This window comes from Chiloscyllium punctatum, chromosome 5, assembly GCF_047496795.1.
Source record: "Chiloscyllium punctatum isolate Juve2018m chromosome 5, sChiPun1.3, whole genome shotgun sequence".
Taxonomy (NCBI): domain Eukaryota; kingdom Metazoa; phylum Chordata; class Chondrichthyes; order Orectolobiformes; family Hemiscylliidae; genus Chiloscyllium; species Chiloscyllium punctatum.
The window spans coordinates 108914502-108928375 of NC_092743.1; the positions used below are offsets into that span (position 1 = coordinate 108914502).

The window sequence follows — 13874 nt, forward strand, 5'->3', positions numbered from 1 at the left end:
CTAACAGTTCAACTGGTTAGGGTCACAGGCCAGACCGGGTGCAAGTTTTGATGTGCTGTAACTTTGTCTATCATGAAAAATCCAAAGGTGGAGGACACACTGAGAGCTAGTTAAATGTTTAAGAATAGGAAATAGACAAACACATACTGAGGTTGTCAGCTTTGAGTGATTCAAATAATATAACATTAATTCTTTTTAGCAATATCTTGTGTATTCAACTCTTACTGACGGACTTGCCAAATCAAGAGGAATTGTGTTATTCCTTGAGACAAAGAAAATGGGAAAGACTGCCTGTTGGCATGGAAGACAAGAAAAAGAAAGTGTGGTGAGCAGTGGCTGAAGTTCTGTCTTTCATTGATTATCTTGACTTGCTAGTTCTATTTGTCTAAGACCCGAGAATAAATGCTACATGTGAAAGTGATGGAGGTAGAAAAAAAACAATAAAAGATTACAGAGATAATTGGCCTTCGTGGGATAATGCACATCCCACAAAAAGTGAAAGTGAAAAATGGTGTAAAATGGATGCAGCCAGTTTAAAACAGATGCTGACAAGAAATCTAAGCTTAGGTGGGTAGGTAATAGTCATCAACTATCTTATTGTTTCACTCAGAGAATTGTCTCTACAGAAAAATTGACAAATGTTCCAGAGGAAGGATGCCTCACTATGTAACAATGCTAAGTCTAAAATTGTGATTTCACTTTCATTTATTTTTATGTACACACCTAAATAAGGGTAAAACAGAACAGCTCCAGAATTGATTGAGAGTGGGTGAAGCACATTGGATATAGTATCCCTACCTTTGATCCAGGAGGCCTGAGCTCAAGTCCCACCTGCTCCAGATGTGGGTGATAACATCTCTGAACAGGTTGATGAGAAAATAGATGAAAAAAAATTAAGAAGAGCCAGATTTCCCTTTAGATAGAGGTGGGCACCATGGGACGTACAGTGCTCTATCTCCCCCTCCAACTCCATTTTGATTTAGGCCCTTTCTTCTCTCCCACTCCCATTCACTTTTGATTGTTTTCAATGCACTTAACGGGCTTTGCAGGTAAACATTGAAGTGGATATATAAATGATTTTACCGGTGGTGGTTATCAGTCTTAAAAAAAGCAAACAAAAAGTCAAGTGATTTTGGTGGTGGGAAGGTGTGAAATAGCACATCAAAATATAAAGGAAAAGAAACGCTGGAATTTCCCTTTAGGGAGAGGCAGGCACTGCAGTTAATTATTAGTGGTAGTTAACAGTTAAAAACAATAAAAAAGAGTCACGGTGATGTAGTGGTGGGAAGGTTTTTTTGGTTCTGGGTGATAACACTTCCAAATATAAAGAAAATAAAAGAGCTGCATTCCTAGGGGCCCTTGCAGAGTAGTGATAGTGTTGTTATCCCTTGACAGGCAATCTGGGTTCATGTCCCATCTGCTCTAGAAGTATGCAATATCTCTGACCAGGTTGATTAGAAAAAAAAGCCGTACTCCTCTGTTCAGTTGTGTGTAAAAGTACTTCTGGATATGGAAAAAGAAAACATGCTGGATTCCTTCATGGGTTCTTGAGGTGCAATAGTAGCATTCCTACCTCTGGACCAGAAGACCCAGGTTCAAATCTAACCCTGCTCCAGAGATGTGTACTAATATCACTGAATAAGCTGATTAGAAAATATTTATATTGGAAAAGGTTAATTCAAAAATTAATGATAATATGAAGCACTGGATTCCTTTGATTTATTGATGATGGTTAGTATTTGAAAACAAAAAAAATGTCACAGCAATTTAGTGATGGAAAAAATATTCAGTTGAATCAAGAGCACTTCTGGATATGTAAAAAAAGTTGGATTCCTATTTCCCCCTCCAATTCATTTTGATTTAACCTCTTCCTGTCCTCCTTACTTCCCCCTCACCTTTGATGGTTTGCTTTGCCCATAATAGCCTTTCCGTGTAAATTTATTAATTGGAAAACATAGGTGATTTTCAGTGGTGCTTTGCAGGCCAATTCAATTGGCTCTTGTTGTAGGTTTGCTCACTGAACAGGAAGGTTCGTTTTCAGATGTTTCATCACCATACTAGGTACATCATCAGTTAGCTTCCAGATAAAGCACTGGTGGTATAGGTTGCTTTCTATTTATATGCTGGGGTTTCCTGGGGTTGATGATATTATTTCCTGTGGTGATGCAATTTCCTGTTCTTTTTCTCCAGCAGTGGTAAATGGGATCCAAGTCAATATGTTTGTTGCTGAGTTCCAATTAGAATGCCATGCTTCTTGGAATTCTCGTGCGTGTCTCTTTTTGGCTTGTCCTATGATGCTCGTGTTATCCCAGTCAAAGTGGTGTCTTTTCTCATCTGTACGTAAGGATACTAGTGAAAGTGGGTCATGTCTTTTTGTGGCTAGTTGATGTTCATGTATCCTGGTGGCTAGTTTTCTGCCTGTTTGTCCAATATAGTGTTTGGCACAATTCTTGCAAAGTATTTTGAAAATGACATTAGTTTTGCTTGTTGTCTGTATAGGGTCTTTCACGTTCACAAGCTGCTGTTTTAGTGTGTTGGTGGGTTTGTGGGCTACTCTGATGCCAAGGGGTCTGAGTAGTCTGGCAGTCATTTCCAAGATGTTTTTGATGTCGGGAAGAGTGGCTAGGGTTTCTGGAAGTATTTTGTCTGCTTGTTTGGGTTTGTTGCTGAGAAATCGGCAGACTGTGTTCATTGTGTACCCATTCTTTTTGAATACACTGGATAGGTGATTTTGCTCCACTCTTTGTAGTTCCTCTGTACTACAGTGTGTTGTGGCTTGTTGAAATAATGTTCTAATGCAGCTTCATTTATGGATGTTGGAATGATTGCTTCTATAGTTCAATATTTGGTCCGTATGTGTTGTTTTCCTGCAGATACTGGCTTGAAATTTCCCATTGGCTGCGGAATCTAGGAATGGCAATTTTTTGTTGTTTTCCTCCTTTTTAGTGAATGTTATGCCAGTAAGGGTATTATTGACGGTCTTGAATATTTCCTCTAATTTGTTTCGTTTAGAGATGACTAAGAACAAAGAACAAAGAAAATTTACAGCCCAGGAACAGGCCCTTTGGCCCTCCAAGCCTGAGCCGATCCAAATCCACTGTCTAAACCTACCGCCCAATTCCTAAGCACCTGTATCCATCTGCTCCCCATCTACTCATGCATCTTAAATGAATTTACCATACTTGCCTCTGCTACCTCTGCTGGCAACAGGTTCCAGGCACCTACCACCCCCTGTGTAAAGTACTTGCCGTGTGTATCCCCCTTAAACTTTTCACCTCTCACGTTGAAAGCGTGACCTCTCATTACTGAATCTCTCACCCTGGGAAAAAGCATATCTCTATCTACCCTGTCTATATCCTTCATGGTTTTATAGACCTCAATCAGGTCTCCCCTCAATCTCCTTTTTTCTAATAAAAATAAATCTCTCTTCATACCTACCTCGCACCTTCCATACCAGGCAACGTCCTCGTAAACCTTCTCTGCACTCTCTCCAAAGCGTCCACATCCTTTTGGTAATGTGGTGACCAGAACTGTACACAGTATTCTAAATGCGGCCAAACCAAAGTCTTGTACAATTTTAACATGACCTGCCAGCACTTATACCCAATGCCCCATCTGATGAAGGCAAGCATGCCATATGCCTTCTTGACCACTTTATCCACCTGTGCAGCCACCTTCAGGGTACAATGGATCTGAACTCCCAAACCTCTCTGCTCATCAACTTTTCCCAAGGTTCTTCCATTTACAATATACTTCGCTCTCGAATTAGACTAACCAAAATGCATCATCTCACATTTGCCTGGATTGAACCCCACCTGACACAAAAGAATCATCCATGTAGCGGACCCAAAGTTTGGGTTGGATGGTTGGCAGGGCTGTTTCTTCATTACTGTCTCTGCTAAGGACTCTGATATTCGGAGATCCCATGGGTTTTCCATTGGTTTGTCTGTAGGTTTTGTTGTTGAAGGTGAAGTGGAATGGAACACCCATGGGATCTCTAACATCAGGGTTCTTAGATTAGGAAGGACTTCACTTTGACTGGGACAACACATCCATCCTAGAACAAGCCAAACAGAGGCAAGCACGAAAATTCCTAGAAGCATGGCATTCCAACCATAACTCCAGCAACAAACACATTGACTTGGATCCTATCTGCCACCCCCTGAGAAAAAGAACAGGAAATAGCATCACCATAGGAAATGATGTCACCACAGGAAATTACATCACCAACCCAAGGAAACCCAACACACAAATAGAAAGTGGGCTATACCACCAGTGCTTCATCCAGAGGCTCACTGATGATGTTACCTAGTACAGTGATGGAACGTCTGTAAACAAACCTTCCAGCTCAGCGAGCAAACCTACATTCAAAACCTCAACCTGAGCTATAAATCTTCTCAAAACTTGCTAATTCAATTGGCTTCACAATGAAAAAACTGTGCTGGATTCCTGGAGCTCTTGTGATGCAGTGATAGTGTCTTGACCTCTAAACTAAGATTCCTGGGTTCAAGTTCCACCTGCTCCAGAGGTGTATCATAACATTCATCAACAGGTCACTAGTCAAAATGCATCATCAGGAAATCTTACCTATTAAAAAAAACTGGATTCTTGATTTTCTGGTGGTGGTTAACAGGAAAAAAAATCACAGTGATTTGGTGATGGGAGAAAATAAAAGTCAGAACGTAATAACGGTTTTGGGTATTAACAAAATGGCTAGATTCCCCTGTCTCCCTCACCTTTGATGGTTTGCTTTGTCCATAACAGGCTTTGCACGTACATTATTCAATTGGAAACACTGGGGATTTACTGGTGGTGATTAATAAATTAAAGAAAAAACATTCTTGATTTGGTGATGGGAGAAAGAACACATCTGGAAATAAAAAAAGAAGTAACACTGGTGACTTGGTGGTGGGAGGAAAATGTTCAATAGTGGAGTTCTTCCTCCTCAACTCCATTTTAATTTAGTATCCTCCCTCACTTTCTACCTTTCCATCACTGCTGTTGTCTTTGTACTGCCCCTGATGGCTTTGCATGTAAATTAGTTATTTAAATGGAAACATGGATGATTTGGTGGTGATAAAGTGTTCAGAAGTGCATAAAGCCATCTTTGTTTAAGGAAAAGTGCTGGGTCCTCTTCGCAGGTGATTTGCTGTCGGTTTATTTATTAAAAATGGAATGGGATTCTTTAATTTTAATTTAGTGGCTTCCCTCTCTCCTATCTCTCCAGTAGGGGAATGGGTCTGGGTGGGTTGCGCTTTGGCAAGTCGGTATGGACTTGTTCGGCCGAAGGGCCTGTTTCCACACTGTAAGTAATCTTTCCTTATTTTTGTTGTTGTTGCACTGAGGAAAGAAAAGAGTTGGATTTGTGGGATTCTTGTGGTACACTACCCTGGACTCACAAAACTGCTGAACAACCAGCTTCCCCTCCTCATCCACGTTAGTTGATATTGTTAATGCTTCACTCTTTTCATATACTGTTACCCTTTTCTCCTTTATATCTACTATAATTGTCTCTCTCCTTAGAAGAAACCATTAACCCCACTTCCCTTTCAAACAGCCCGCTACCTCCAACTTCCCTTTCCTCTCCAGAGTCCTTGAATGTGTTGTCGGTTCCAAAATTCAAGCACATTTTCCCAGAGAAATGCATTTTGAATTTCTCCAATCAGATACCAAACCCAAGGACAGTATAAAAATGGGTCTTAAAGATATAAATTACATTCCATCTGACCAGGACAAAGCTAACCTACCCTTCCTCGTGCAGCACAACTGACAGACTGTGACCTGTTCGCAAAAACAATAAAACTAAAAACACAGGCCTCACCGTTAATCGTTTCCCAGATCCTAATTTCTGCTGCTCAGAATCTTGTCTGGATTCTGCATCTGTGGCAATAGCTAGCACCTGGTACCTGATATGGGAGACAAAAAGAAAACTTTTTTTCCAATCATTATGGTGAACACATCCATAAGAACATTTTTCTGACACTACCTCCAGAAGTGCTGCTTTGAAGTGTTTTCCAATCTTAAGGGCACTATTTAAAAAACAAATTGTTGTTGGGGAGCCACTGACTGAAGCTGTTTTAAGATGCGAAAATGCACCATGTATTAATTTTAAAGAAAATACAAAGCTAAAACTCATGAGTTCTGCAGCACAGTAAGCAGAACACTGACAGGTTATACTGCATGAATTTTTTCAGCAGCAATTAAAATTGATTTCACTGCTCTGCACTCTCCTTCAGCTTTAAATATTTATTCCACTTTCTGCTGAAGTAAAACAATAGTTTAGACCTCAATCACTGTGAAGCAAAGCAGTTTGTGCTGCAAATCCAAACCCTGACATCAAGAAATTTATTTGAATTTCAAACCCACTTTGTGACGGCACCTTGAAAGACATTATTAGTAAGACTCAGTGCTCATAAAACTGAATGTGACTTTATGCAACAGTAATTTGGAGTTAGGAAATAGGAGCAAAGCAGGGAATGTACTGAGATTAAGAAATGGGACAAATAATATTCCTCTGTCACCTGTATTTGGGCTCTTGATCATTTATATCATTGTCTTATTTGACGATAGATCGTGCTGAAAATTCAAGTTTGTAAATAGCAAGGAAACACTGAGTACAAATCACATAGAAAGTCATAAAACAACAGAGATAGATAGTGAGAGTGTCCAAAACAGAGGAAGAAGCAATACAATGTCAACAAATGTGAAGGCACCCAAGGAAGACCAATCAAAATGGTTTCTAATTGATGAAAAACTAGAAATTGTAAGGGAGGAAGGAATTTTGAATCCCGGTGTACAAATCACTACAATTCAGCAGAAGAGGACAAAAAGTAATCAAAACTTAATTTAATGGTAGGTATTATTTTCAAGGGGAATAAAATAGAAAGAAAATGCTTCATTTATATAGAGCTTTTGTCAAACCACATATAGAGTATTGGATTCAGTTGCATGCATCATATTGTTGAACTCAGAAAGGGTGCTGCACAGAACTCACCAGAATTCTATCAGTGTTTAAATAATTAAATTGGAGGCCATTTTGCATCAACCTCAGATGGCTGAAATGATAAATTGAGATTTGCAAATGATGGCAGTAGATACAGAGAAGCTATTTTCTCTAATGGGAGAAGTCCAAATAAAATTGAAAGGGCATAATCTTAAAATTAGAACAAGGCCCATTCGAAGCAAAATCAGGAAGCATTTCTTCCCATGAGGAATAGTGAAAATGTAGAAATCATTTCCATAAAAGAACGTGGTTGCTGCATCAACTGATGGTTCAAGACCAAGATGAAGATATTTGTTAAGGAAAGATGTCAAAGACAAGTATAGGATGTGTGAAGCTTAGGTAATGTTCCAATCATATTCCGAAGCTGAATCATCGAAATGGTAACTCTGCTTTCTTCCCACAGATGCTGCCAGATCTCCTGAGTTTCGTCAGAAATTTCTTTTTGTTCTTTCCCAATCTGTCAGTTACCCCTTTCTGCTCTCATAGATCTACAAGCAGCCGAGCTGGCTTAAACATGGCACTGTTGGATGCCCAGGACCACACTGTCTGCTCATTCATTTTAGTCAGAGTTTGAATTGGACAATAAAAAATATTACATTATTTCCTATATAAAATCTAATTATTTAGTATTTCAACAGACGCAGCTCTTTGATATTTATAGCCCTGTAAGCAATGCTTCTACATGAAAGACATTATATAAATGAGAGATAAATTTTTGATGACTTTAGGCAACAGTAATTTGGAGTTAGGAAATAGGAGTGAAGCAGGGAATGTACTGTCTTCTTTATATTTGTATAAATTTTCTTTAATATGGATCACAAATTCTGAGGTTATAGCATTTTGGCTCTTAAAAACTGATGTGACTAAATATGTGGAAAAATTATTTCTGGTTTCAAATAAATGCTTTTTTGTCATCAAATGAGTGTCCTAAAGAGTGAAATATTATCCATAATGGCTTGACCATTGGCGAATTTAGTCAGTATATGTATCAAGAATTATCAATAAAATTACATATTCTTGTAATAATTTATGCCTGTTAAAAGAAAACTAAATCAATTCAGTCTCAATACCACAAAACTACCTAAGTATGTTAGCAGTTAGGAGAGCACAAGCACAACAACCACATACGTTAAGTTGGTTTCTTCATTGTTATTTCCTCAACATAATGCAAATATGAATTATTATCCATGCATTATGTAGAAACCAAACCCATTCGCAGTTAATTGATCATTTTGTCTTCAATGTATTACGTATACTAAAGGCAAGAAATACATTGGACTCACTTATAGTTTTCAACCTGCCGACTTGAGGACACAGTAATGAAGGAGTCTGTCCTTGAGCTGTATTTCAGTGGGCCTGGCAAAAGACAACCAGGCAAGAAACGTCCAAAGGCAAAGCTTTCCTGTTCAAAGAACGTCAGCATTCCATCCATAGACTGAATGCAAATTAAGTCTCGACCTAAATTTGAAAGAAATAAATTGGAGTGACATCCCACCATACAACAATCATGAAGTTTTTACTATCATGTTAGATCAGTCTTCAGAATTTCATTCTCTCTCTGTGCCTCAGGACAAACGGTTGGAAGATATTACAGAAAGCAGAATATAAATCATAGCAGGTTGTTTGTGAAGAGGCCTAGAGGCAGTTAAGGATAAAGAGAGAGACATACACAAAGAGGGAGACAGTGAGAATCAGATGCATTTTTTTAAAATGTAGAACTAACTTCAAAAAATAACCTGTCTCTGAATTATAGCAACTGGAAAAAGAAAATTAGGTTTTCACATTGTATAAATAAAAACCTTGGGGAGCTCAGCCAAAACACACCAGAATAGCTAACCACATTATGATCACATGCCTTCTGTTGTACAACTTCATGTTCATCTTTGTTATCCTTTCATCATCCTCATGCCAGGTCTGCTGTGCTCAGAACAAGTTGGCATTTTTGATCAAGAAACATTTTTACACTATAAAATATAAATAAATGTATGGCAAAGAGGTTAACACATTCAATTTGTAGCACCAAATGTAACTCTCCAACATTATGAGTTAGGTCTCCACAGCTGGAGTCACTAGTTCACTCTACAGCTCTTCAATAGAAAACTAGTCAAAAAGAGAATGTCCATACACTATAATGAAAAGCCAATTTCACATTATAAAAATCTTGAATTAACCTAGTTCTGGTAGTATTGCTCAAGTCTCAGTGCAAACAAGAATGCAGCAGCAGAAATAATAATGTTTTATTTGGGGATACATCAATAAATTTTAGCTCATTCTGGAAATCTGAAAATAAAAATAGGAAGTGCTGTGTTTGGATTAAATTGTTGCACATCATCAATCTCAAATTAATGTAAAGATAATCCTAAATTTAGTTTAGTTAGGTGATTTAAAATATCTCAGAACTTCCCAGAACTTTCAATATTCATGTCATCAGCTGGAAGCAGCAAGTCTAACCTCTGTTTGAAATTTCTGACAGTCAGGTGTCAGTCACTAGATTCACTAATCAAAATTAAACACAATAATAAAGTGCTGAGGAATACTCAGCATGTTTAACAGCGTCTGTACACAAATAAACTAAATTAACATTTTGAGGTGATTATGACTTGTTCAGAACTGGAGTTCTATAGTAATGAAGAACAATTAACTTTGTTCCCTCTCCACAGACGCTGCCACACCTGCACAATATTTTTAGAATTTTCTAATTTTTCAGCCTAAGATGCCCATTGGGAGGGGAGAATGGCCAGAAAACATTATGGAATGATTGACTAGCAATTTGCAGGATGGTAGTTCTAGACATGAAGATCACTGGATTTCACATAAATACTCTAAACTGATATAACATCGGAGTGAGAAACTCTTACGGAAAAATGTTTATATTTTAGATTTAAGTGCTCAATGCAACTTTTCTACTCTTCAGTGAAATTTGTTTGTACTGTTGTTTGTTCGGACTGTTTTTGCAGTTCAGGAAATGGAATAGGAAATGATATTGTAAAAGTGAAATCAGTTGAAATGAAAGTTCACTATGCTCCCATGTATAATACTACACTTTATATTGTTCTGAACATAAAACATACAACATAGGAATAAGGAGCAAGAATAGTCCACCTGGCCCTTCGAGCCTGCACAACTATTCAGTAAGATCATGGTCATCTGATTTCAACTTCAACTCTACATTCCTACATGCCCCGATAAGATTTCATTGCCTTGGCAAACAAGAACCTATCTACCTCTACCTTAAAGATAATTAAATATTTTGTAACCATTGCCTTTTGAGAAAGGATTTTCAAAGAATCACAACCCTCAGAGAGAAAAATCTTCATCTATTTTAAATAGGTGACCCCCATTTTTTAATCAATGACCTCTAGTTCTAGATTCTCCCACAAGAGGAAACATCCTTTCCACATCCATCTCTCAGTCTCACTTAACTCCAGACGATATGGTAAAAACAAGGACTGCAGATGCTGGAAACCAGAGTCTAGATTAGAGTGGTGCTGGAAAAGCACAGCAGGTCAGGCAGCATCCGAGGAGCAGGAAAATCGACGTTCCTAATGAAGGGCTTTTCCCGAAACGTCGATTTGCCTGCTTCTCGGATGCTGCCTGACCTGCTGTGCTTTTCTAGCACCATTCTAATCCAGACTATATGGGCTAACCTCGTCTAGCCTGTCCTCATGATGCAATCTGCTCATTTCAGGTATAGTCGAGTAAACCAGCTCTGAACTGCTTCCAACATATTAATATTGTTTCATTAGTACAGCAACCCTTATAGTACACAATCCTCCAGATGCCCTGTATAACTGAAGCATAACATCCTTAGTTTTATGTTCAATTCTACTAGTAACAAAAGGATAGCATCCCATTAAGTATGCACCTCAACACTCCATGATTACATGCTGTACTTGCATACTAATTTCTTTTAATTTATGGACGAGATTAAATTAGATTTCCTACAGTGTGGAAACAGGCCCTTTGGCCCAACCAGTCCACACTGACCCTCCAAAGAGCAACCCAACCAGACCCATTCCCCTACATTTACCCCTGACCAATGCACCTAACATTATGGACAATTTAGGATGGCCAATTCACCTAACTTGCACATCTTTGGACTGTGGGAAGAAACCGAAGCACCCGGAGGAAACCCACGCAGACACGGGGAGAATGTGCAAACTCCACAAAGACAGTTGCCCGAGGCGGGAATAGAACCCGGGTCCCTGGCGCTGTGAGGCAGCAGTGCTAACCACTGAGCCACCGTGCCGCCCCTAAATCCCTCTGCACTTGGAATTCTTCAGATGCTCTTTGAGTAATACCGTTTTTTTATATTTCTTGCAAAAGTGACCTTTATATTTCACTTTATATACCACATTTGTGTCTATTCACTCAACCTATCTGTACCATCTACAAGCTATATTGATATCGTCTGCAAATTCAGCTACTGTGCTTTTGCTCCCTTGATCTAAGACACTCTTGTAAAACGTGAAAAGTGGGGGCCCAGCACAGATCCCTGCAGAACTTCACTTGTCACATTCTGCCAATTAGAAAAAGACCCATTTATGGATACTCTCTGGTTTCTGCTAGCCAAACTTCTATCCATGCTGACATATTGCCTCCTTATACTACGTGTTTTTACAATAACCTTTGATGTGGCATCATATCAAATGCTTTCTGGAACATACAGTACAGTACGTTCCTGGCCGCCCTCTATCCACAGTACATTTACCCTTTCAATGTACTGCAATAATTTAGTTAAACATAATTTCCATTTCAAAAAAACCATGTTTAGTCTTACTGATTATCATGAATGTTCGAAGTATCCAGCTATTATCTCTTTAATGAAAATTCTAGCACCGTCCCCATGAATCTTAGCAGGACTTATACACTTAATGGTAAGGTCCTAGGGAATGTTGCTGAACAAAGAGACCTTGGAATGCTGGTTCATAGCTCCTTGAAAGTGGAATCACAGGTAGATAGGATAGTGAAGAAGGCATTTGGCATGCTTTCCTTTATCGGTCAGAGTATTGAGTACAGGAGTTGGGAGTTCATGTTGCGGCTGTACAGGACATTGGTTAGGCCACTGTTGGAATATTGCGTGCAATTCTGGTCTCCTTCCTATCGGAAAGATGTTGTGAAACTTGAAAGGGTTCAGAAAAGATTTACAAGGATGTTGCCAGGATTGGAGGATTTGAGCTATAGGAAGAGGCTGAACAGGTTGGGGCTGTTTTCCCTGGAGCGTCAGAGGCTGAGGGGTGACCTTATAGAGATTTACAAAATTATGAGGGACATGGATAGGGTAAATAGGCAAAGTCTTTTCCGTGGGGTTGGCGAGTCCAGAACTAGAGAGCATATGTTTAGGGTGAGAGGGGAAAGATATAAAAGGGACCTAGGGCAACTTTTTCACACAGAGTGGTACGTGTTTTCCCTGGAGCGTCGGAGGCTGAGGGGTGACCTTATAGACATTTACAAAATTATGAGGGACATGGATAGGGTAAATAGGCAAAGTCTTTTCCCTGGGGTGGGGGAGTCCAGAACTAGAGGGTATTGGCTTAGGGTGAGAGGGGAAAGATATAAAAGAGACATAACAGGCAACTTTTTCACACAAAGAGTGGTACGTGTATGGAATGAGCTGTCAGAGGAAGTGATGGAGGCTGGTACAATTGCAACATTTAAGAGGATGGGTATATGAATAGGAAGGGTTTCGAGGAATATGGGCCTGGTGCTGGCAGGTGGGACTAGATTGTGTTGGCATATATGGTCGGCATGGACGGGTTGGACCGAAGGGTGTGTTTCCATGCTGTACATCTCTAAGATTCTATGACTCTATGACAGATATCAAGCTAATTGTGCCACAGGTTCCTGTTTATGCCCCTTGAATACAGGGGTTATATTTCCTTGCCAGTCTGAAAGAAACTTTCTGAATTCAAGGGAATTTTTGAAAATTAACACCAACATTACCTCATTAGACATCTCTTTAAAGATCCTATAATAATGTCCAAATGGGCCTAGAGATTTGGCAGTACATACCTCCATCATTATGCTTAGTAATGATATAATCACGAGGGAATCAGTACTAAGTTCTTCTCTCACTCCCCTCTTCTGATTTACAGCGAGTAAAGAAATGATATTTTTATCCCCATAATGAGACATATTTAACAACGCTATACCTCCATCTTTACCTAGCTTCCTATTCCTTTTGACTGTTGTTTACACCTCAATATTCAGACCTAGTCCTTATCCATTTTGGAGATATGGCTGCAGGATGGTATGAGATTATATTTATTCACTTCAATATCTGCAACTGATTAGTTTACTTTGTTATAAATGCCATGTGCATCCAAAGACAGACTTTTAATTTGTTTTTAATGTTATGTTTGCAACATCAAGGCTAGATTGTTGATGTTTTCCTAGGTTTGTTTCTTTCTACCTGCCATTCGTTGGCCTTCATTTCATAAATTACTACTTTATTTTCTTAGCTTGTCACTATTCTTTGTTATGCCACACTTTCCATATCTGATCCTTTGTTCCCACTATTTAGTCTAAAATCTCCTTACTTTCCCAGTTACAGAGTTCATAAGAACACTTGTCGTAGGATATTCAGGTGTAGACCATCTCACAACACAGCCTCCATTTTCCCCACTATGGAAAACAGTAGCCCATGAACCAAAACCTATATTTCCCACAATAGTTTCTCAGCAATTTGTTCATCGCTCTAATTTTACATACACTAGACCAATATGCAAGTGTTTCAGGTAATAATTTGAAGACTATAACCTTTGAAGTTCTGCTTTCTAATTTAGTGCCTCGCTCCTCATATTGTCTATGCAGAACCTTTGACCAGTTTCACCTATATCATTGGTAATTACATGGACCATGACCACTAGAT

At 39.0% G+C, this 13874-nt stretch overlaps 1 protein-coding gene across 5 annotated transcripts in view; it reads right to left on the minus strand.

Moving 5' to 3' along the window:
• The window catches only part of bbs9 (Bardet-Biedl syndrome 9), a 546582-nt gene that overhangs the window by 500255 nt on the left and 32453 nt on the right, over positions 1 to 13874 (minus strand). For all 5 annotated transcript variants that reach the window (XM_072571014.1, XM_072571013.1, XM_072571017.1 and 2 more), the window contains exons 7-8: positions 8287 to 8461; positions 5822 to 5906 (exon numbers count right to left, since the gene is read on the minus strand). In XM_072571014.1, coding sequence (XP_072427115.1) covers positions 5822 to 5906; positions 8287 to 8461 — 260 coding nt within the window. The remainder of the gene's footprint in view (positions 1 to 5821; positions 5907 to 8286; positions 8462 to 13874) is intronic.